The following is a 21,730-nucleotide window of genomic DNA, read 5'->3' on the forward strand; positions in this document are numbered from 1 at the left end:
GTCTCAAAAGCATGCACAATGCATAGTTCAACAAATAGAGCTTGGGAATCGCCAAGTCTACGATCAGATTATCTCGTTCGAGAGACTTTTGCTGCGTGTAAAGGTTTTGCTGTGTCATGTTTCAAGCAGGAGCTCTCGCTAAGAAAATCCACCAGTAGTATATTGTTCATCTCGTTGCGTAAGGGCGAACAATAAGTTATCACCGATCGGAGCACAACGAATCGATGAGATTGTTAATTTAAACACGAATCCGAACAATCTCCGCGGATGCAATGCCAATAAATTTGTCTAGTTTTGAAACATCAAAATCGGTTTGCATTCATCTCGTTCGCCCTTAACCTTTAAGCGCAATAGTGTTGAGCGACCCAAACTTGACGAATGCACTATTGGCGTTAGTGTATCGATGTTTTGTAAACTTTCATGATGATTCAGACGATCGTACCGGTTCACCAAACCTGCTAGCATTTTTTACACAGCGATGAAGAACTAGGGGAAACCATATCGTGGAGTAGATAATAATTTCGGATAAGTTATGACAATATACTACCGGAAAATTGAAACACAAACCATAGCTTTGAATGTTCCTTTCCACTTTATTACGGTCATATGCTATAAGGTAGTGTGCAATAACACATGGAAATCAATATAATAAATATCCATCAAATATCTCGGATTGCCTCAGTGTGGACGATTTCATTAGAAAAGGAGGCCCAGTATTGGAGGGACCGAACCCTTGAAACTGATACTTAGTTAAAGACCTTTGCAAGGCCAACGGCATCGTTCGGGTCGGCTGCCCTTTAAATCGGGGTCCACAAATTTCAGTGTCACAGGTTGGGCCAATTCCGAATGCTTAATTTGGAAGAAACGAGCTGTTACTAGGGATAGGATCGGAAAGAGGCTAGGCCCGGTTTTGTTTTTGCGGTTGCTAGTCGGGCAACTGGAATGAGAGAATATACAATATAACTATCCTAAATATGCTGTTAGGCTGCTGCGAAGGCCCCCGCCCTCCCCAAAGTGCATCCCAAACGGTGCCCTTCTACATATATTTTTGTATCGAACTATAAATCCCATTATGTTTTATTATCTAGCACGGTCAGTTGCCCACGCCTTGGGTGTGTGCCGCCCGCCTTATCTGAGCAACTAAGCTCCTAATCTCTTGATCGATCGATCTACGACGATCGAGTCGGTAACGCTTCCTTGCGCCATCGGAAGATGACGTCACCGACTCTGGCAATCGTGGGTGATCCCAAGACGAGTCGTCCCCGGAACGGTTTCTGTGGAATCCATTGCAGTAAAATGAGTGTTGTTTAAAAAGGGAAAACGGCGCGCCTAGAAGAGCAGATAGTACAGCTGCAGCAGTATAAGGCCAACAAACGCGAACAGCACCGTGTTCACGATCAGCTCCTTCTTTCGCATCGCCAGCCGGGCCTGCCGGACGTTGTTGAGGTCCTCCTTGAAGAAGTATTTCTTCAACCCGGGCACCGCCACCTCGAAGAACAGCCGCCAGGTGTAGTTTCGGTTGTCGCACGGATACAGCTGGAGGTCAACGGGGCACATTCTGTGGAGGAACGGGAATAGAGGTTTATGCATAGTTAGTAGACAAACCTAAGCCATGTTCGCGGCGCGTTGGGTAGCTGTATTAAGCTTGCTTTCTAAATTTGCCATTGAAGCAAAAGACATAAATCGTAATTAAAAGTTACTAGCATGAATTTGGAGCAATGAAACGAGTTGCTACGAAGGAAAAACTTTGGCTTTATGGGCTCTTGCCTGTAGTTCCAGCTTAGAATCATAGGCATAAAAAAGTACATAAAATTACAGCAGAGGCTATTAAGCCACAACGTTTAGGAGTTTTTTAAGCGTAAATAAAAATAAGTGAGCTATTCAAAACATGGTTCAAGTTGAATGTTTTTACTAACGTTTGCGTTAAGTCATACGCTATGGTTGCATCCAATATAGTCGCGATTGAAACAGGGAGAAATGTACTAAAATTTATCAACGAAATACTTACAGTAGATACAAATCCTTCATATTCTGATTGTCGAAGAAGTATGTTGTGTTGGAGAACTTTTTGACCGTCGCCACCACCTTGTCGATCTTGACGTAGGCATCGACTAGGCGCGGCTTCTCACCCCGAAGCCTCATGGCCGTGTCCATGATGTAGGCGGGCACATAGTGAAGCAGAATGGAGTACAGCCGGAACAAGAACTCGTTGCTGGACGTGAAGGTAATCGGTTTGTAGATGCCCGTCAGCAGGGGGTGCTTCTTGCAGGCTTTCTCGCATTCGCGCCTTCTTTCATCTGGTTGTTGGGAAATGACAATACACAGTACATGCTGGTAAGTGATGGGCGGAAATTGAGGGGTGCCTTGTGGGAAACCTACCAAAAGTCAATGGATTGTCGGTGGAGCTAACGCAATTGTATACCACTACCTCTGGTTCTTGGACTCTGATAGATAAAGGAATAAAGACAACGTTAAGGTAGTACAAACATTGCCGTAGGGGTGGCCGTACAAACATTGCCTTCAATTTACCTCTGGATGTACGTTTTCCAGCCGACGGCGATGATTGCATTGGACACGTAGTCCACCGGTACCGTGTCAATTGTCACATCCGGGTCGATGTGACTGGTGCGAATAAGCCCGTAGTACCAACCGATGAACGTTCCGTTCGTACCAAAGATCGAGTCACACCATCCCGGCATCGGTTCGTTCAGGCTGGACATCACGCAGGACGGACGTAGGATCGCGATCGGGAAGTGCTGCCGGTACTCGAGCGTCAGTGTTTCGGCGAGCGCCTTTGTGAAGGTGTACGTGTTTGGCCACTTTTGGGAGTACTTGATAACGTCCTGTATCAGCTTCTCGTCATCGAGATTGGCCAGGATCTTCTCCGGGTTGCAGTCGACCGGGTAGACGCGCTCCTGAATGTATTCGTCGTAGCTGTTCGAGTATGCCGTTGAAACGTACACGAAACTCTGTACGTGAAAGCGCATTCGGTTAGTTCATTCGGGTCGACATCTTCGAAAGCTCGTTTTAAGTTGGACGTACCTGTAGATTCTTGGCCTGACGTCCGATTTCCAAAGCGGTCCGTGTACCGCCGATGTTGATAGTGATTGCCTTGATCATCTCCTCGTCGAACTTCACGGTGGCCGCAATGTGCAGGATGACATTGGTGTGCTCCCTCAGATATTCCATGCTCTCCGGGCAGAGGTCAAAGTTGGGCTTCTCCAGATCACCCTCAATCACCTTGATCTGGTCCTGGTAGTTGGGATTCTTTTTCGCCAGTCGGTCAAAAACCTACGTCAGCCAATAAAACAGGGAGAGTGAAAAACTATCAAATTAGCAACGAAATTCTTATAAATGTTATCGTCTAACACTACGACACATAAGACTTGGACTAGACTATAAAAAAAACTTGCCAAAATGCACTGACCGACTGTTGTCGTGGTTACTGTTGTTTCAGTAGCAGCTTCGTCTTTTATTCCTACCTCATACTATCGGACTGTCGACAACTATTATCGCTAGGCAGCTCGCGTGATTACGCCATTAACACCGCTAGAAGTGCTTTTTTACGAATCGTTGGCTTTAAAGTTCATGGTTATGGGTGCCTCAGAGGCACCGGGACAACACTGGAGGGATGTAAAAAACATGTGGACACCACACCAAGCCAAAGCAAGGGGGAATGAAAACTTCGATCTTCAGCATTCATGGTAAAACAGTGTCTCTAACGACGAAATGAAAGGGAAACTGATCTCTTCTTTGGTACCATTTGGCGAGACATTTGTCTAAGTTGTACTGCCTTCTCTTTGTAGAGAAACGATATTCATATTCATACGCACAGCACCGGCTAAGTGACCTAACAACGTACCGTTGATTATTTTATCACTTCCAATTAAGGCGTGTGAGTTTGACATGTGCGATGTATTCATTGCAAACCGAAAATGCGTATCATGGACGTCAAGATACACATCACACCACCTTCACCGTACGATCGTGTAAGATGTGCTCCTATGTTGGCCAGTTCGAACTATATACATGATCTTTGATACTTACGCCTAAAACGACTGTGACTGTCGAATCAACATCACTCAACTTTTTACGGTTCATTCCTTTTGTGTTAATGTAAGTCCTAATGCCACCAATTGGCGTCGTGATCATGAACGAAGATCATTTTTCCAAATGGTTTTATAGTTCGGTGCAATTTTAAGGTAGGACGAGATGTTGGGTTTGAGATAAAATTTTCTCTTTAAAAGATGGAGGTAGACGTAGAAAAAGAATAGACAAAGTAGAAGAGGTATTTGATTGCCTCGTTTCCACTGCTATCATTTATTCGTTTTGTTTGAGTTTTTTGCTTTCGTGGGGATGAATGGGGCTTTTATAGATTTGAGAGCTTGAACGGTCCCAGTTGTAAACTTTATTGGTCGTAGTCTGTCCGTTATTGGAGCATTAAGGGGCATTGTAGATCGTAGTACATGCTTGTATTGAAATCTGCCTTGGATTTAATGCGTACCGCAAATAACAACATTTAAAGAACATTGAGACTATAGATATCATTTGCCTGTTCATTGTACATACCGAGTACTTGATCGACCATCCTTGGCCCTTAGGGTTCCAAATCGGTATCACTCACTCAAAGCTGTAGATACTATTAAATCATTTTCCGAGTCGGCATGTCGCGACAAAAAAGCAAAATGATATAACTCTCTAATGGATATCCATTAAAAAATATGTCTACCCCTAACCCAGATAAGCAGCTTGCGGCAAACACCCGCTTTTCCCGGCCGGGCGCTGACCCCATTTCGCACACTGTATTTGTCGATCGAACCCACTTTGTGCCAGTTGGTAGAGTTTGTGTGTGTGCTGTTTGTCACGCGAAATTGGCCAATCCATTGGTTTTGAATGTTTGTTTACTTGACGTTCTATCTTCGATATCTTCGACAGTTGTTGGTGGAGCAAAAGCGGCCGAGCTCCAAACCGTAGGAAAGTGTCACATTCCCCATGGCGAAGGACAACGAGGTGCCGCGAAATAGGTACATTTTGAGCTAACAAATTATGTAAATAAAGTAAAAAACTTTATTGTTGTCACTAAATTTAACATTTTGTAAGAGGGTTCCTTTTGGAACACACTCCGTTCACCGTAGACCAAACGGTGATAACGGACTTACAACGAATGGCGCGAAGAAGAAAAGTTCGGTGAGAGTGACCCTGCCAAAAGTGGGTGGCGTACACTGAAAAACCCCCCAAAAAATGTCTTATGATACACCCTAAAAATGTGCGTCCCCTTCCTTCTTTTCAAACTCTCTTTCAGGCGCAACGGATGCGCCTGTTCCGCGGAATTTCTAGGTGCCAGATATATGGACGCCGAGCGCGATACCCGTATGCTGGAGATGTGACACAATATGTTTTACGAAGTGCCCTGACGGTTTCATGCGCCGTCCCTTATGTAACCCTGCCGATGGTTGGCTGCTGGCAAACCGAATATATTTTCTCTCCGCCCGGACCAAGCGGATCAATCCGACGTAATGATGCCGTTACGTTTGGGAGTTTGTCTTAAGTACGGGAAATAGTATTTTCATGCTTTTATTTTCGCGCTCCAGTGAGTTCCTTTGGAGTAGATACATTTTGGACTTTTGGAAGTGCGTGCGTCGCTCTTCGTTGGAGCTTTGTAAGTACGGTTTTGGACTTCGCTGTAATCAACCGTATGGTTGAATCGCTAATTGGCTCTTCAATGTGTCTGACCAAAGTCTGTGGGCGCAGTATGTCAGGATCAGATACTTGATCAGACATCAGATCCTAAATTTATGCATTCCTTCGCTTCGCTGAACTCAACAAAGTATATTGAAAATGTTGGGAAACCGGCCTGGCATATGCATGCCGTAAGTGAAATGATTGCAGCCATTGCAACACCGAGGCACCCAGTTCTGCACGTTCTAAAAGACTCTGCAGTCATACGAGACATGCCAGGAGCGCATGCACGGTTAGGTTGTTGCCCGAAGTGGACCGAAACTCGACGCCGATTGAATCGTGTTCAACGATTAACACCTAAAAGCTGGCCGATTCGGGCAGGAAGAAGGGTCCGCCCGAAGGTTGACGGTCGCAGCAGGGGAGGTTGTTAGCCATACCCATGCCTCCCTCGATGCTCCCTTTTGTTTCCCTTTTAACCCGCCTGTGACCCCCGCGGAAACTGGTTTGACCGGCTACTATTTCCTCTCGAGCCAACGCAGGTGAGGTTCGAGAGTTAGCTAATATGATTGATTTTTAAGAAATGTGACTGCAGATAGCCCGGCACAGGGGTGATCTCAAACCCCCGGCGGCTGGTTCGGAACACAAACACACAAAATAATTTATCTCTCGCGGGTTATTGCAAAACTCAGCACCCGAGCCACCGGTTTGTGGTCTTTTTCAGATGTCTCTTATTTAGAAAACCGGGCTCATTAGATGTCGCAAAGTAGAACTGGCGCCTCAGGCGTCGTCGGCATGGGCTTGTGGAAGGGGTCGGTTTCTTCACGTATTCAAAGGTTCGTACACTGGTGGTTGAATATGAGTCATTTCCATCGCCGAACTTTAACATAACGGCACGCAAGTTGAACGACTCTAATGTGACCATTCAATGGCATTAACCCATTTGGACGCATTGATGGAGTTTCGGTTATCCTTGCTAAAATTTTACTTATGTCGCAAAATGGTGACAGTTGTGTACATTATGTTTTATTGGATTGGATAAACACCGGTTTGAAGATGGATTTTACTGCAGTTTTACAATCAAGAATACTACCGGTGTGTGTTCTGACATTCTTAACGAATTAATCGTTAAGATGGCGTGAAATGAAACGCGTATTTATTACTCTTTTTTAAACACATAAGGAAAGAAAGTTCATAAAGACTTATTTATGTCCTTTCATTCTCCGCATCTTCCATTTTCGTCGAAAGTTTTCAGTTACAAGCTAACTGTAAAACTTTCTTTTCTCACCTATAAGGGACACTCGTTTTGATATTAAATCCTCAAAGGTGTCGGACACAAATCATTCATACAATATTTTTTTATCTTTCAATGTCCATCGAAATATCTTAATACCAACATAAACGGCCCATCAATTAGTCTTTCGCCCAAACTTCCGAATCCGACCATTGCTGATAGAGATAAATTTTGCATTTCGGTATTCGTTTATTGTAACACACGCCAACGTTTGCGGTTCGGTAGCACAAATCGAATCGCGTCCAACAAAGGTTGATTAAATTATGTAAATTTATCCCTGGGTGCGAGACTTTTCGGAACAAAGTCGTAAAACGATACGCATATCGTGACAAACACGAGATTCATTCATGTTTGTTTGGTTTCATTAGCATGAAATATCGAGCTAGCCGCCAAACCGGAGTTGCAATCATTTTACGAGCGGCTTCTTATCGACTCCTTACATATTCTGTTGATAAAGTCATGAATATCTTCTGTTTTCAAAGTACTCAATTGCACCAAAAAAACCACCTGTTTGTAGCATTTTATTTCATCTCGCGTGATCCGTTATTAGCAAATTTAAGTTTCAAAATCTTGCTTGTTTGAAATACATTTCTTAGACTTTCTGAAGGCAAAGCATTAAAACCTGAATTTCAATTTCTTTTTTCCCCCGCTTCATGACGAAGCTCCTTCGGTCGATCGTTCCAGACTTTTCGAAACTCGCATTCTTTTTGGTCATCATCGGTTGGCGATTAGTTTTCAGGAAATGTGAAAAAATGCGTTAATATTTCTGCTATCCGGTACGAAACATAGCCTTTTCTTGTTGGATACCGTTGGAGGATTGGCAAAATTTTGCATTTTCGTGGTCAGACCGAGCGCTAACCTGTTATCATTAGCATAGCGATCGCCATAAAGCTGGTTTGACGAGTAGGTTTTTTGCTGTCGATGTATGTAAATTTTTTGCCAGAATCATCCAATCCAACACATTAATCTCGGGCTCTCACTATCAGCTGCCCGTTTGGATTGGGTAGATTTGGCATAACCTGTTTGTTCGGGAGGATTACATCTAACCATGGCTCGCGGTTCGAGCAGTGTTCGGTGTTCCTAAATTTGAAGTTCAAGTTTGCCGTGGACACTTCTAGAAATCTTTGTTTTGAATGTTTCCTCCGCTAGACAGGAAGTGCGAACTCGTTCCGAAAGTAGACTCCGGTTTGTTTTCCAATCTCATTAGAACAAATGAATCGTAGCTTATGTACGTTCAACGCGGCAACAGGTTAGGTTCGTTAGTGTACAAACACTTAAAGTATTGTTCCAGACTTCCCCCGAAGGACACAGCTCGAACCGGAGGAATCGGTTCAGACGTTGAAGACGTCATTTTTGTGGGGGAGCGTGGAGGAATTTGTATTCTCGAATGAAACGATTACGTCCGTAATTAGCATTCCGCCACTGTTTTCATCGAGTTTACGTTCGAAGCTTTATATTGGAATGACGGAAGAAGGAGTAGTTAATTTATTTCGTTACCCTACAAAGTTGTTCAGGTTTGCAAGCGACATGGGATGGCGTTGCGTAAACATTCTCATCCACAAAACTGGCTTAGAAACTACGGTGATTGATATATCTCAGATGATCACTGATTGAATTGAAGGCAATGAAGGCGCCGATATCTGCGGTAAGTTGATCTTTCTGAAATTATGCAGTTTTAGTCATGCATCTTAGTATCTGTATTAGTGAGTAGTAAAAATGGTCGTTAAAGTCGTCAGATGTAGGTGTAGAGACTCCAACTTGTTTAGTCTAGCAACGCCTAATCGACCTATATTAGGTTAAAACACTAATTCTTCACGTTCAGCATCTGAACAGTTTGACCTTCGCTTGACTTACGCTTGTCCCAAAATATCTATCGCTTCCATAAAGTGTTTCCAAAACACTCGGTGGTCCTCAGTATCGCGGTTCCGTTTCAACAAAACGATGTCACGACCGTCGTACGACAATCCACTTCCGGAGTGGCGCAAGCAAACCTCACCTGCCGTCTCACGGTGGCTCCCTTTACAGACACCGCCACCAGCGGTACGCCATTGCCGAGTCAAGGTCCAGACGCGATTACGTCCAGTTTTGGAACCAAGCCCTGCCGTAATGTTTCAAGCCACAGGTTGGTGCCGAGTAAGGAAGGGCCATATTGATGTCTGGCCAATGTGCACTAATACTAAGCTTGTGCGATTTCGTACTGTAATTCTTCGAGTCATAGAATAGTTTCATTGTGTTTGTTCGCAACCTCCTTGGATTGCTTTTTAAATATGCTTTCGAAGCCAAATTTCCCTTATAGGCACAATAAATTGAATACGTACAAAATATATGGAAGCAATCGAGACGAGGTTATATGGCATTATTTTAAAATTTTTCTTGTTTTTTTGATGAACTAACTTTCTCTCTCGCCACACCCATTTGACCTGGCTCGGTCTAAAGTTTAAGAGAAAGAGAGAGAAGTAGAAAGTATAATTTTCCGCTAGTAGCATTTGTTACATCGAGCCTTCGGAGGAGATTTGTTTTGCCAGCCGTCCACCAAATCCGGAGGATGGAAGGATGATTACCCAAGAGCTCGTTTTTTTTTCAAGCCAACAAACATACACACACAGTTTCTTTCGATAGTCACGAGAAGTGTCTTGCTCCGAAGCCCGATGAATGGTTGATTGATTTGTAAATGAGACAACAACAGTAAAATAAGTTTTCATAAAATGCATTCAACATATGGAAGTAAAACCGAATGATACGTCAAACTGATCAATAGATGAACATTTTAGAGAAACATAATTTAAATCAATGTTGTTAACTTCAGTGTACCAACAATCTTTTTCAATTTAGCTACATAAATACTATGAGTGCACTATGAATGGTCTGGTAAATGCAACCAGATGTCTAACATTCTGAACCTTTGTTCGAGCGTTCAAAACAAGTTTGACAACTTTTCTCAACAACGTTTTAACCCAATAGTTGTTCTCGTCAACGACCTGCGAGTTCGATTTAACCCAGCATCGATCGATCGATCTCATGCTGTCCTGCATCGGGTCACTAACTCATGCAACGATGACACTTTTCCACTCCGTAGATTATTTTGGCAAGTTGTTTTACTCCTTTCGACTTGTCTCAAAGTGAGGTAGGAATGCATTTGACTCACCCCCCGGCGGTGATTTATTTCTTCACACACAAACTAACTGCCTGGCACGATGCAATTATCCTCAACTTCCAGCTTGATGTGGGTGCCATATTTTAACGTTCGAAATGCCAATACCGCTGCGATATAACTGTGGTTCGAAATGGTCGTAAACGTTATAACGCACATGGCGTTCGTCGCCGAGGGTGGAGGTGGAGGGGAAACATTATAAAATTGCGTATGAGAGACGCTTCATAGCTGAAGATTTTCGTCATGTCGAGGGCTAGTTTGAACTGAAATCGCGCCACGTCAATTAATGGTGTGTTATAATTACACTTACGTCACTCTTACGCGCTGTTATAATTTGTCATCTTAAAAATGTATGATTTTATAATAAAATTTTCTTCGTTCGAAGATTGTTTTCTTTCGTAGATTGTTTACCTATTTGCGCTCATTCACAAATACCTTCCTTTATGTGGATTGAATTTTGTTTTATCTTCAGTTAACTGTTTTTTTCTTGGGTGATGAATTTGAAACAGGAAAAAAGCTCATTTACAATTTCCGGAAATTTCTGTTCAAACAATGACGAAGAGTAAACATTCGTCTGGATACCGTTTTTTTCTTTGCGCTATCGAAGTTCAATTGTGCGAAAAAGGAAAACAACGTGCGCTGATGGACTAGCGAATGTGTGCTTCGTCGGTGGCGTGCAGCAAACAAAAGACTTCGATGCCGGGGTTGACACGAACCTCTTCGTTTGCAATCGAAAATTATATTGAGAACACACTTGTTAAAGATGGTAATCTTCGAAACTTTGCGATGTCAACTGTTTGTGAGCACGTCTATGCTTTTTGCACTATCGAGGCACCCGTTCACGGGCAACGGGTTTTTATTTTGTATGTGTGTTTAATGTTGGTTCAAACCACCGACGCCATTGGTGAATGCCACATTCGTTAACCGTGCGCGTTCTCTTTATGTTGAACGATTCAATTGCTTGATTTGTTTTCCATCAGAACACGCAGCTTTAACATTCCACATTGCGTCACAACAGCGTCGAGATCGAGGTCCGATCGAGATTGTCTATGGAGTACGCTATTCGGTGGGATGCTACATGCTACTGATCTCGCGATTAGTGTCGACGTCAGGGTCTTAGAAGAGTGATTGGCCACTAGAACCAGATCTAGAGTGGCGTATGGCGTCGCACTTTTGCCACTGGCATTGCGCCGTTCGGAAAAAGAAACACACTCGCATGATCACGACGCGACTGGCGTTGAAGCCGTGTGGTCTCATTTTGCGTGTTTTTTCTAAGCGGCTTAAAATCGGTCACCATCAGCCGCAAGGTTACCTTGGTTGCTTGGGTCGGACCCCTTGGCTTGGGTCGGACCCGTTGGCAGAAGCTGTCAGACCGTTTTTGCTCGAGTGGCATTTGACGGTGGAAGACGATAAATATCATTGCGCAGGGTCAGCATGCCTAAACCTGAGTCAACCCTGCTGATGATGCTCGTAGGGTCAAGCGAACGTCTTTGAAGATGTATCAAACCGATGGAGAGGTACCGCTGTTTGAACTCCCCCGTATTTTGACCCTCAGCGGGAGTGGGACAAAACCCCTCTTCCTTTAATGACGCCTCACGTTGTCCCAATATTTGCCGTCCATCGATGTCGATTCCCCACACTGGGTGGCATGAGGGCCAACAGCGAGGTGTCAGGTCGCTTGCCCAACTGTCCCATTTTCTGTTTGACGCCCAGCTGATAGCGCCTCACGTTGATTGATGCCTTGCCTGGACCCGATGCCGATGTCAACATTTCGGTGGAACGTGAATCGATAGATGCTGCGGGCCAAGGGACAGGGTGACAGCTCTTCCCCGGGTTCATTAGTTCGCGGTGACCTCATCCTCCCCCTCGCAGCATCGCCATCATAATCGACGTTGTTGGCCGCGCATAATCAATAATTGTATAACATGTGTTAATTGTTTCGCGTTCACTTCACCTCCGGTGAAAAAGGCAGCACCTTAGAGACCGAAAGTTGCTCTCCTAACGTTGGGCTACCAAACGGCGGGGACTCAGTGCGAAACGAAAGCGAACAGCGAAGGGTGGCGTGTGTGAAAGTGTGTTTACGGTTCAAATTTGTAGGTTTCCAGAGGCGAGGATCGCGCGATCTAGCACTTCGTCGCTCGAGAGATGCCTCGAACACTGCACTACGTCTCGTTGTTGATGCGACTTGGTCGTAGCGAGACGTTATAAATATGAAACGATTTTGTCGACTAAAAAGAAAAGCTTTCAATCGCAGCCGATCGCATAGTATTTGGCCGTTTTTTTTGGCGATCCCAGCGTTCCGTAACGCTCGTATCACTTGAGGTTCCGCGCCTGCCTTTGATTGGCATTTGGATCGTTTCGTTTTCCACTCGAGAGGACTCAATCGTGGAGTAGGAGGGTTTTCCTCATTTTCCTCCTTTTCTCTTTTACTGTTCGTAAGCGTAGCGGCTCCCTTTTTCCATTTCTCCCAAATCGAGATACACTAAAGGGACATTCGAATGGTCGAGATATAAAACAAACCATCAAGCCTTTAGATGCTATCTCACACTTAAAACAGCTGAAGGTTCCCTCCCAATCTTCGGCATGGAAGATCCAAGATGTGTGTTGCATCGTTCGAACGCCAAAGGGCTTTCGCAATCCGCTTTGAGGAAGCCTAATCTCGGCCGATGCATACAAATCGGAACACACACGCACATGGTTCGTCCAAAAACCAATCACGCCACGCTTTTCCATGGACTCACTATCGTTATGCAACAATCCCTCAGATGGAATCCGAACTTCGCCTACGAAAGCTTTGCGTCGGAAGCGGCTTTAGGCTTAGGTAAAGACAAACCATGGAGGCGGGTTGTACAACCCTATTTAAAACACGATTCTTTTGGGGCAGGGTTTTCTACTCACCGGTGAAGAGCAAAGCGTTTTGATGCGCTGCTCCGGCTGCGTGTTCTTTTTCTCGCGCACCATAAGAATCACTTCCTTAACGCCGCATGAACTACAAGGTTTGGTAAGGTTTGGTCACCAGCAAAAAAAAAAAGGGTAGAGAAGAAGAAGTAGAAAAAGCATGATTATCCCATTTGGATGCGAATTCGTTGTTGGATGATGATGGACCACGTTGAGCCATGATGCCAAATGGGGGTTTGCGGATTGGCAGCACCAATGCGCGAAATCGGAAGCTTACCGCAGCAGTTTTTCCACCACAATCTTCCCGATGAACCCGGTACCACCGGTCACGAACACCACCTTGTCGCGATAGAACTCACTTATGTTCGACATCGTGTTAACCCTTTTTTTCTTGTTTCGCAAGAAGAAACACAAAAGCCAAGAAGGAATTTCCTCAGACGCACTTTATAGTTTCCCTTTTTCCCAGAACTTAGTCCGGATTCGCTATCACTGCGCTGCGTTTTCGATTCACTACAGTTGGTTCTTCTTCGATTCACCAATGAGCACACGTTTTGGACCTGAAATTCAGCCGGGGTTCGTCACTTCACACTCATTGAAGTCCACTGTTTGATTCGTTTGTTCTTTCGATTCGGAAACGTTCGAATTGGCTTCCACAAGGCCAACTGCAAACACTACCTGCCAGAGAGCAAACACCCCACACTGTAAGGAACACGACGCTGCTTTATCTCGCGGAGTTGACCACCCGTACAGGTCGACCGCTGGCACTGAACTGACGGACCCGTGGCACCGTTCGACCGTGCCCACCTTCAAGTGGACGTACCGCGTGGAGCGCACAGTATCGCCAATAGTCGCGCGCTACTTGATCGCTTATTGCTCCCCACGAAAGGCAAGCTTCTCTCGTGGGAATTTCCGACCGAGGGATGCTGGCGGTGATCTGATTGAGTTTGGAGTCTTTTTTTAAAACCGTTGAGTAGCTTATTTGGCTTGTGCTAGCTTACTGGCGCTGGTGCTAGCTCGACGTTTTCTACTATACTAGCTCCAGCACTATTGGTGAGCGTGGAAAACGACTGGTGGGAGGACCTACCACCGGCGGATGCACCGTTGATGACTTTCGGTGGCCTTGCAGGCGTGTGTAGTTTCAGGCCCCGAACCGGACACTCTAATCTACTGGGAACAGGTTTATCTTTTTTGTCCTACGAAAAATTAAACATGAACTACACCGTTTTGTCTTTCCCCAGTTTGCCAAACAGCAACAGATGATGGCAGAAATTTAAATTGAACTTAGGTGACGAAGGCTTTTTAGGTTCCCACCGTTTCAATGCAAATATGGATGCAGCAGACTTTAGTTCGCAACAGTATGAGCTTAAAATTCTATACGTATTGTTTCTTATCAGTAGTTTTACTAACTGCCGATATTAATGTATGCCAACAAGCATCAAAAGGATTTATCTATTATAAGTTGTTGTACCAGCTTTAATTCTGTTAGATGTTTCCTATCAGTCGTTTTGAAAACTGCAGAGCTCCTGCTGCTTAATCAAAAAAAGTATTAAAAATATATATCTTTCAGAACTTCTAAATTACTTAAGTATGAGGTTTAATGCGTAAGATGTTTCTTATCAGCAGTTTTGCATCGTGCAGAATTTATTTTATTGGAATAAATATCACAAGTGTTCATCTATCATAATTTATAATTTATGAAAACTTCTATCGAAAAGCATTACAAACAATGCAGCAAAGATACATAGTGAGCAATCCAAGTTGTTGGTTTTCCAGCACACGACTGTCGGGTAATTCACCACTCTAAAGTGTACTAATTGCACAAGACAAAGTCTCAAGGCCCTTGAACACCCAAAATCGGTCGTACACCTGTTCGCGATATGTTTCGCTTGCTTTTTCTCCATTACAGTGATCCACATTTGAATTTGCAAATTCTGTCGGGACGGTCGCGATGGCAACTGACCGGCCGGTGGTCGTGATGTCAAACATGTAGCCGCGACTGCCACCCGTCTCCTCCAGCGTGTGCAGTATTGTTGTTCTCAAGTGGCACCACTTTGTTTTTATAGACACGCTGTTCCTGTATTTCGTCGCGCCATCGGCCGCTTTCTCATCGTTACCAAAACATTCGCCAACAACACTGCTGTGTGCGGGGAGTTTCCCTGGCTTGCAAATTGTTTTTTTTTTTCCATTCGCTTGTGTCATCGCCATGGCTCAGGAAGTTTGTAACGGTGATTCAAAGGGCGCGACGAGTGTTAAAGGAAAATATTTTAAACACCAAAACCAGCTCGAGACGAACTGTTTCCGCGTTTCTACTGAGCTGCATTTTCTTCCACTTCATTTGCCTATAGCCTTCCGACCGGCAAACGCAATTTTCATTCCAACTGAAGATGTGTCTGAATTCGGTATGAATGATTTTTAATTCCATATGCATCATTATGCCTAGCTTTTCGTAAGCCGAAAACAAGACCTGCCTTAGGGTGGACGGTTATGCAGCGCAGATAAGTATAATAAAACATTGCAAATCCCTGTGAAAAATAAAAAAAGTGCAACATTTATGTGCGAAATTGCGGTGGTGCCAGTTTCAATGATTATTTTATTCTTCTATGTAACAGATACGGTTACGAAACTGAAGCCCCTGTGATGGCCGGCGGGCTTTTTCCGATCTTTCTTTCGCTCCGATGTGGTGGTCACAGACGTGCGACTTTCGACCGAGGGTTAGCAAAATTCACCCACATCCACCGGACCGTTACCCCGTGGATTCCGTCCCGAGACGAACTCTTCCGAGCGTATTACGGTGCACAATTAGAAATCTTTTTTCCTCGAGGCCGAATCTACGGTGATTTTGAAGGTTCGTTTGATTTCTTCTACTTCACGCCGTAGGGCCAAAAGACGAAAGGGGAGAAAATTCCGATCCGTTTTCCTCGGCAGCGTGCTAGCCTCGCACGTGCACTTTGCGTGTCATAATGTGAGTGCCGACGTGAGAAACGTGTGTTTTCCACCACGGTATGCTAATGGAAAAAATTAGCCAGTTAAAAGCGTTTGAAGGAAACTATTTATTGGTATTTAAAAAGGTCTTCAGCAAATGAAAACAGATTGGAAACATCAGGGAAGGCGAAGAGTTTTTGGTTTACCTCACAACCGCTTCTAGTTTGAGCAACAAAATGAATGGTAGATGCTTATTTTTCGTCATCCCGGTAATACGAATGGTACGTCAAAAGTTTGCTGCTCCACCATATGTTCGCTCTTTGTTCTTGGCTCGACCGATTGGCCACGGTTTTGCGATGTAGTTGTGTCTCGTACACGGTTCAACGGACAAATAGTGACGCGTACTTGCGTAGCTGCGTCACGTCCAGCGGGAGGACGAACGTCGAAGCATACCAACTAATTCCGTCCAGATATCCGATGGTGGAAAAAATCCGTCAGATAATAACGTCTACAATAGCGAACGGGGAAACACTGGTGGACATCATATTAGGTGCGTGCGACGATGGACAGGAAGAAATGGAATGTTAGAATGTTTCTCACACCACTCTGCGGTGTTAGAACTTAACCCTTATATTCAATGCGACTCCTTGCTTCTACTACTTTTAACACTTTTATTGTGAACCTATATGAGTAAGACATTATGAAGGGAATTATGATAAACGAAAAACCCTCGGTCATTTATGTTTATGTATTCCCATGTCCATAGACAAACAGGTCAATATTGGCGAAGTATGCAAGCCTTTGGAGTTCGGCAACTTCCTTCATCTCTCAGACTCATATGCACCATTTGTTCATTTTGCCATTGATTTTCGTCAATCTACAATTAGGCCAACCTGCTGATGTCCTCCTCTGGACGTTGTTGGTTCGAACAATTGTTGAATCGACTGACTTTCAAAAGTTCTCAACTTCCGTGTCGTTTAAGATTGAGAATCGAAATGCTGCGGGGAAAAAAAAGACTCCACTCAGCGTTCGATAAAAAGACGCGCAGCGCAAATAGGAAGCCCCGATCGCAAACACTGATGGAGGGACTTTGTCCTTCGGGTACCGTAACTCGCGCCTGCGTACCGCGAAATCACGTACCTAGAAAAATGTATAACCATCTTGCGCCGCTTCACCGGAGTGACGCTTTTTGGTGAGGGTTTTCGTCGGTTCACGGGCGCAACTAATGGGCAGCTTCGGGTCCAGACCGCGGTTGAAGATGGTTTTTTATCCACCAGGGTTTTTGGGCAGGTGATTTGTGGATGGCCAAGCGAATCCGTCGGTCGGTCAGTTTGGGACGTGGAGGATTAATTACTCCTCGCTGAAGCTGATTACGTAGCGCTGCCGTGGAGAGTTTTTGCTCACTTTATTTGACGTCCGTTTGTTATGTTCGTCGTATTTTCTTCGCGTTCGTAAATGCTGTCGAACGTATCGTTTCGCTCAACCCGACCTTTAATAGAAACAAAAGAGAGTGAAGGAGAGAAATAGATGAGTGTATGTAAAATTCTTCAATTTGCCGATCAAATTTATTTTGAAAAGTTGATTTGAGACGTCATGCAATGGCGTAAGTGGCCCAGGGCGCTAATTATTGAACTCAGTGTTTTTTTATGTTTATTGCTCTTTTTTCATGATGGTGTAAATTTAGCGCAGTTTGATTACAGGGATACGCTCCAATGGACCTTACAATGACATTATCGCTCGCGTGACGTTAGGAAAACCACAGAATAAGTTAAGAATGAAACCGCCATTTGACGAAATCCGGTAGAGAACGATCAGTCAAGTTCAAGAGAAGAAGAATGTTAGTTTGTAGGGTTGATTAATGGATGCGCAGATAATTGGTATATATTTTTGTCAAGTTTCACCGTGTTTTCCTTTTCCTGTTGCGTTGACGTTAGTCTAAATTGCGATCGTTTTGTTGATGACGCGCACGAGAACAAATATAATACAGTAAAGAAACATTTGTTCTTAATGGACCATATTGCCTGCCAGGCATATGAAATCAGTTCTGTTAATAGCTCAGTCTTATGTAACGCTTGATTATGATTTGAGAATTTGTGTCTATTCCGTCGACCAAAGGTTTTTTTTAAGGAAAAAGAAAAATGTTAATGTTTCTAGTCTTTAATATTTTCTTATTTTGGAATGTTTGGTCTTAATTTTAGTGTGATTAACTTAAGACTATAAGTTGTAAGTATTTGTTTAAAAGTTCAGCAATAGTTCTTAACCGTTATAGCTGTAGCTATTTTTTGGAAAGTGATTTTAAGTCATCAATATTAACTATTTTTCCGTCATTTAAACATTCCTTTTCAATTTATTTAATGATTATAACAGCGCCTGTCAGATAATAATGTAAATTGATAAAGAATGCTAATTGGTGCAATTGAACTCGTTCAACGGATGTCATCCGATGCTTCCTTTAAGTCACCTGCCAATCCTGGCGTCTTTGAAGGACAACTACTATCTCCTATCTGCACAAAAAGCATCATCCATTGCGTTCTTCCGGGCCCATGTTGAAGGGGCAACAACTTTTGGTTCATTCACCTTCTCTAAAGCTGGTACCCGTCCAATATAGTCCGGATCACTTGAATTCGCTCAGCAACTGGCGAAAAAATCGCCAATGGGAACCAAATCCCACATTATCCTAGGTTCCTATTCGATCCTAGTCTTCCTGTTCAGCGGGTAAAACCATTCGTGGTGCGGAAAAAAGAGGTTTTTCTGGTTCGGCAGCTTTTTTTTTCGACAATTTTGCGATCAAACCGTTGCCTGCCTTTTGTTTGGAAACGAGTTCTTTTTGCAATCGACAGGAATTATTTCGTAGAATGGTGTAGAAAAGATAACAAGATTTTTGCACGATCTAGTATTATCGCTTCGAAGGTGGTTTATAACATGTTGACATTTACAATCGAGCTACGCTGAAGATTTCATTTTAAGAGTCGAGAAGTAACTTCATCCGAAGTTAAGCAGCATACTCTTGCAAAGGTTTTATCCTCAAACAAAGAATCTTGGATTGCACAAAAGGTGAACAAAACGTTCGAGACTTGCATTTTGCTGGCAAAATTTTATTCTGGTTTCTGTACACATTAATTTGAATCTTTATTTGCTGCAACAGAAACTGAAACAAAGAATCAGGCAAACCTTTACAAACCTTTTACTTCAAAGATGCAACCGCCATTGGTCGAACTGATAATGGCATCGTAAAATATTCATTTTTCACTATCGATTCGTTGTGGCCAGATCTGTTTTGAACTCGAAAAACCGTTCGGTGAAGGTTGACAGGAGCTATAACGACAGCCCCAAGCGTCATTGCTCGAAGAACTGGAAATAAACATATATGGACTCCAGTGGGCCTGATTCATCATAAAGGGGCTCGAAATCTCAATACTCGAGGTGGTTTTCTTTGTTTCAAATTGAAGCCTTTTCCCAATGCAAGCCCGCAAGGCGACCTTCACCATGAAAAACGGGCTGGCCATTGAACATTGAAATCAAGTTTTCGCTTGGTGATGAAAACATAAACTTTTTCCTTCTCTCCGCCGGTTGGGTTTTAAGCTTTCCGGCCCGCTCCGCATTGATTAGTGGTCAAATTAAGTGAAGGGCTTCGGAGCCAAGGTTAGCAAGATGTTAGATGAAGTGCTCATGATGACTTCGGAGGAGGCTAGATGCGTGTTCGCCGATGCACATGCTCCTCCCGCTTTTTCACTTGCCCATTAAAAGGGCCCGCGGGCACGTTCGTTCATAAAACAATCCCCAAATCGAACGAAACCGTCCAAACCAAACGTTTAATCAAACAGGCTTTTTATTGTTTAACATCTGCGGGACCTTGCAAACCTTTTCGTATCGTAAAGTGGAACGCTCTGGAGCAGTTCGAGAGAAAGTTGATTTTACGTGGCCTTGAGTTCCATCTTGTGGTAGGAGTAACTGACCAGCAAATATTAATCGGCGGACGAGCCCAAGCGGTTTCCGTGAATGTTGGAGAAGTTTCGCGGAAACTGCTTAAAACAAATCAAAATTCAACTGCGTAGGCCGTTCGCCTCGTGACTCAGTGTGTGCAGCCAAGCGCTAGTTCAACTAGACAGGAAACAAATATGACATTGATTAGTAAAACAATGACATTGGTCGTATTTATCTGTTATTATGAACATGTCCTGTTTCCTATGATTATTATGTGGCACGACATCCTCTAGTGGGACAAGGCTTCTCTCCGAAGATAATTTCTGTGACCGAAAGATGGTATATTATACATCGGTGGTCAGCCGTTCATTATACCGGAGGTTGCCAGAGTGGAGATTCGATTCCACAACTTGTGGCGTGGTGTTTTCTCCCGCTGCCGCTGCCGCCATGGGCACCCCCAATGGGTTTCCTATGATTGGATTATGAATAATCAAAATGTTTGAAAAAACTAGAAGAAATAGAAAAATAGACGAACCAGAAGAAAAAGATCTCTTGCCTTAAGCAAATATTATTTAATGTGCACGTGATGAATTTGCCTAACAATTTTCTTCTCAATTGAAAATTTAAAAAATATCATTAACAATTTCAGCGTGTAACGGTACATTTAAAAGCTTTCAAAAAAGTGAGACTTTGAACAGCGCCATCTATAGGAATTTTTTGTAGTTTTCTGTAGGAGAAGTATGGGCAATATGTAGCCCTAGGGGCTCAAGAATATTTAAATTCACTTAAAAATATTTAAAATATTTCAAAATTCTCTATATCTATACTCTATGTTTCAGTTCTTCTAGTTCTTCCATTTCTTAATGTGAATAATTTATTTCAAAAGATTATTACAATCAGAAAATACTTACAAAAATAAATCAATTTTTTAAGTAGTTCAAGAGTGTATTCTTCCTCACCAAATTGGTTGAGTGAAAGTCCTATATGGTCAAGGCAAATAATATTTGATAAAATGTGTATTTAGTTTTTATAGTTTCTAATAAAATGGATTACAATTTTCTATTTAGTCAAATCTTAAGGCTTCGCACATCTTTGCTTAACGACGTGCAATTAAAATATTTAGAGTACTTGAAATTAACCCTTCACTTCCCATACTAACATGCTACTAATTAAAACAATACCACCATAAGCTATTGAACAAGTATAAGCCGACGAAGATCTTTAAGCCACAGCAATGACATAAAACTTGGTAGCCTGAACCTGATTGACATACGCTCCGCAGTTTGATGGACGTTGTCGCCGAAGGTTAACTCCTTCAATGTCCGCTGTCGCACGTTGTAAAGTGATACGGACGTAGAAGAATGGGAAGCCGGAGCACGCCCGTTTTCCCGGGGCGCCACAAGCTCGGTAACCTTTTCCACGTCACGTTAACGATGAATTTTCCACGGTTTCCATCCGAACCGTGCCCGCTAATTGTCGCTCGCCTTGTTTTGCGCGTATTTTCTCGTCGTTCTTTGATGAGGTTGTCTGTCAGACAAAACGGGGAAAACCTTCTCGGTGATCAAAGCCGCGTTGCGCACAGAAATAATCCTTTGCTCGTCCGTTGCAGAATCGTCGTCTTGATCAAATCTAGCTTGGTCGTTAGCTGTCGTGGGCACGTCAGTAGCATTCGATACGGGGAAAAGGAGATTTTCCACGTAAAGCCTACCACCTTGCGTCATCACTTAGGATGAGTGAAATTTCGTGTAACCTTTTTACACTGATAACGCATGTCACGAACCCTGTGAAGCTTGAAGTGCATCCATCGTAGGGTTGCCTACAGGATCAGTTCTCTAAGCTTTTCTCTATGCTTTACGATCACTTTC

General features: G+C 43.5%; 1 protein-coding gene across 1 annotated transcript; it reads right to left on the reverse strand.

The window, feature by feature from the left end:
* Window positions 1-1,329: 1,329 nt before the first annotated feature.
* Window positions 1,330-13,391, reverse strand: LOC131287632 (fatty acyl-CoA reductase 1-like). The gene is made up of 7 exons (XM_058316699.1): window positions 13,297-13,391; window positions 13,020-13,110; window positions 3,043-3,291; window positions 2,530-2,969; window positions 2,380-2,444; window positions 2,009-2,297; window positions 1,330-1,558 (listed from the first exon to the last, which is right to left on the reverse strand). The coding sequence occupies exons 1-7, from the start codon at window positions 13,389-13,391 to the stop codon at window positions 1,330-1,332; spliced, it is 1,458 nt and encodes a 485-aa protein (XP_058172682.1).
* Between the last annotated feature and the right edge of the window lie 8,339 nt (window positions 13,392-21,730).

The sequence above is a fragment of the Anopheles ziemanni genome, chromosome 3, assembly GCF_943734765.1.
Source record: "Anopheles ziemanni chromosome 3, idAnoZiCoDA_A2_x.2, whole genome shotgun sequence".
NCBI lineage: Eukaryota > Metazoa > Arthropoda > Insecta > Diptera > Culicidae > Anopheles > Anopheles ziemanni.

Bases quoted from the DNA above. Each gene is read 5' to 3' on its own strand.
- LOC131287632 (XM_058316699.1), bottom strand. From the start codon at position 13,391: ATGTCGAACATAAGTGAGTTCTATCGCGACAAGGTGGTGTTCGTGACC. The intron at 2,970-3,042 runs GTACGTCCAACT...TTTCACGTACAG, and splicing joins GTCAGGCCAAGAATCTACAG to AGTTTCGTGTACGTTTCAAC. The intron at 1,559-2,008 runs GTAAGTATTTCG...GTTCCTCCACAG, and splicing joins ATGAAGGATTTGTATCTACT to AATGTGCCCCGTTGACCTCC.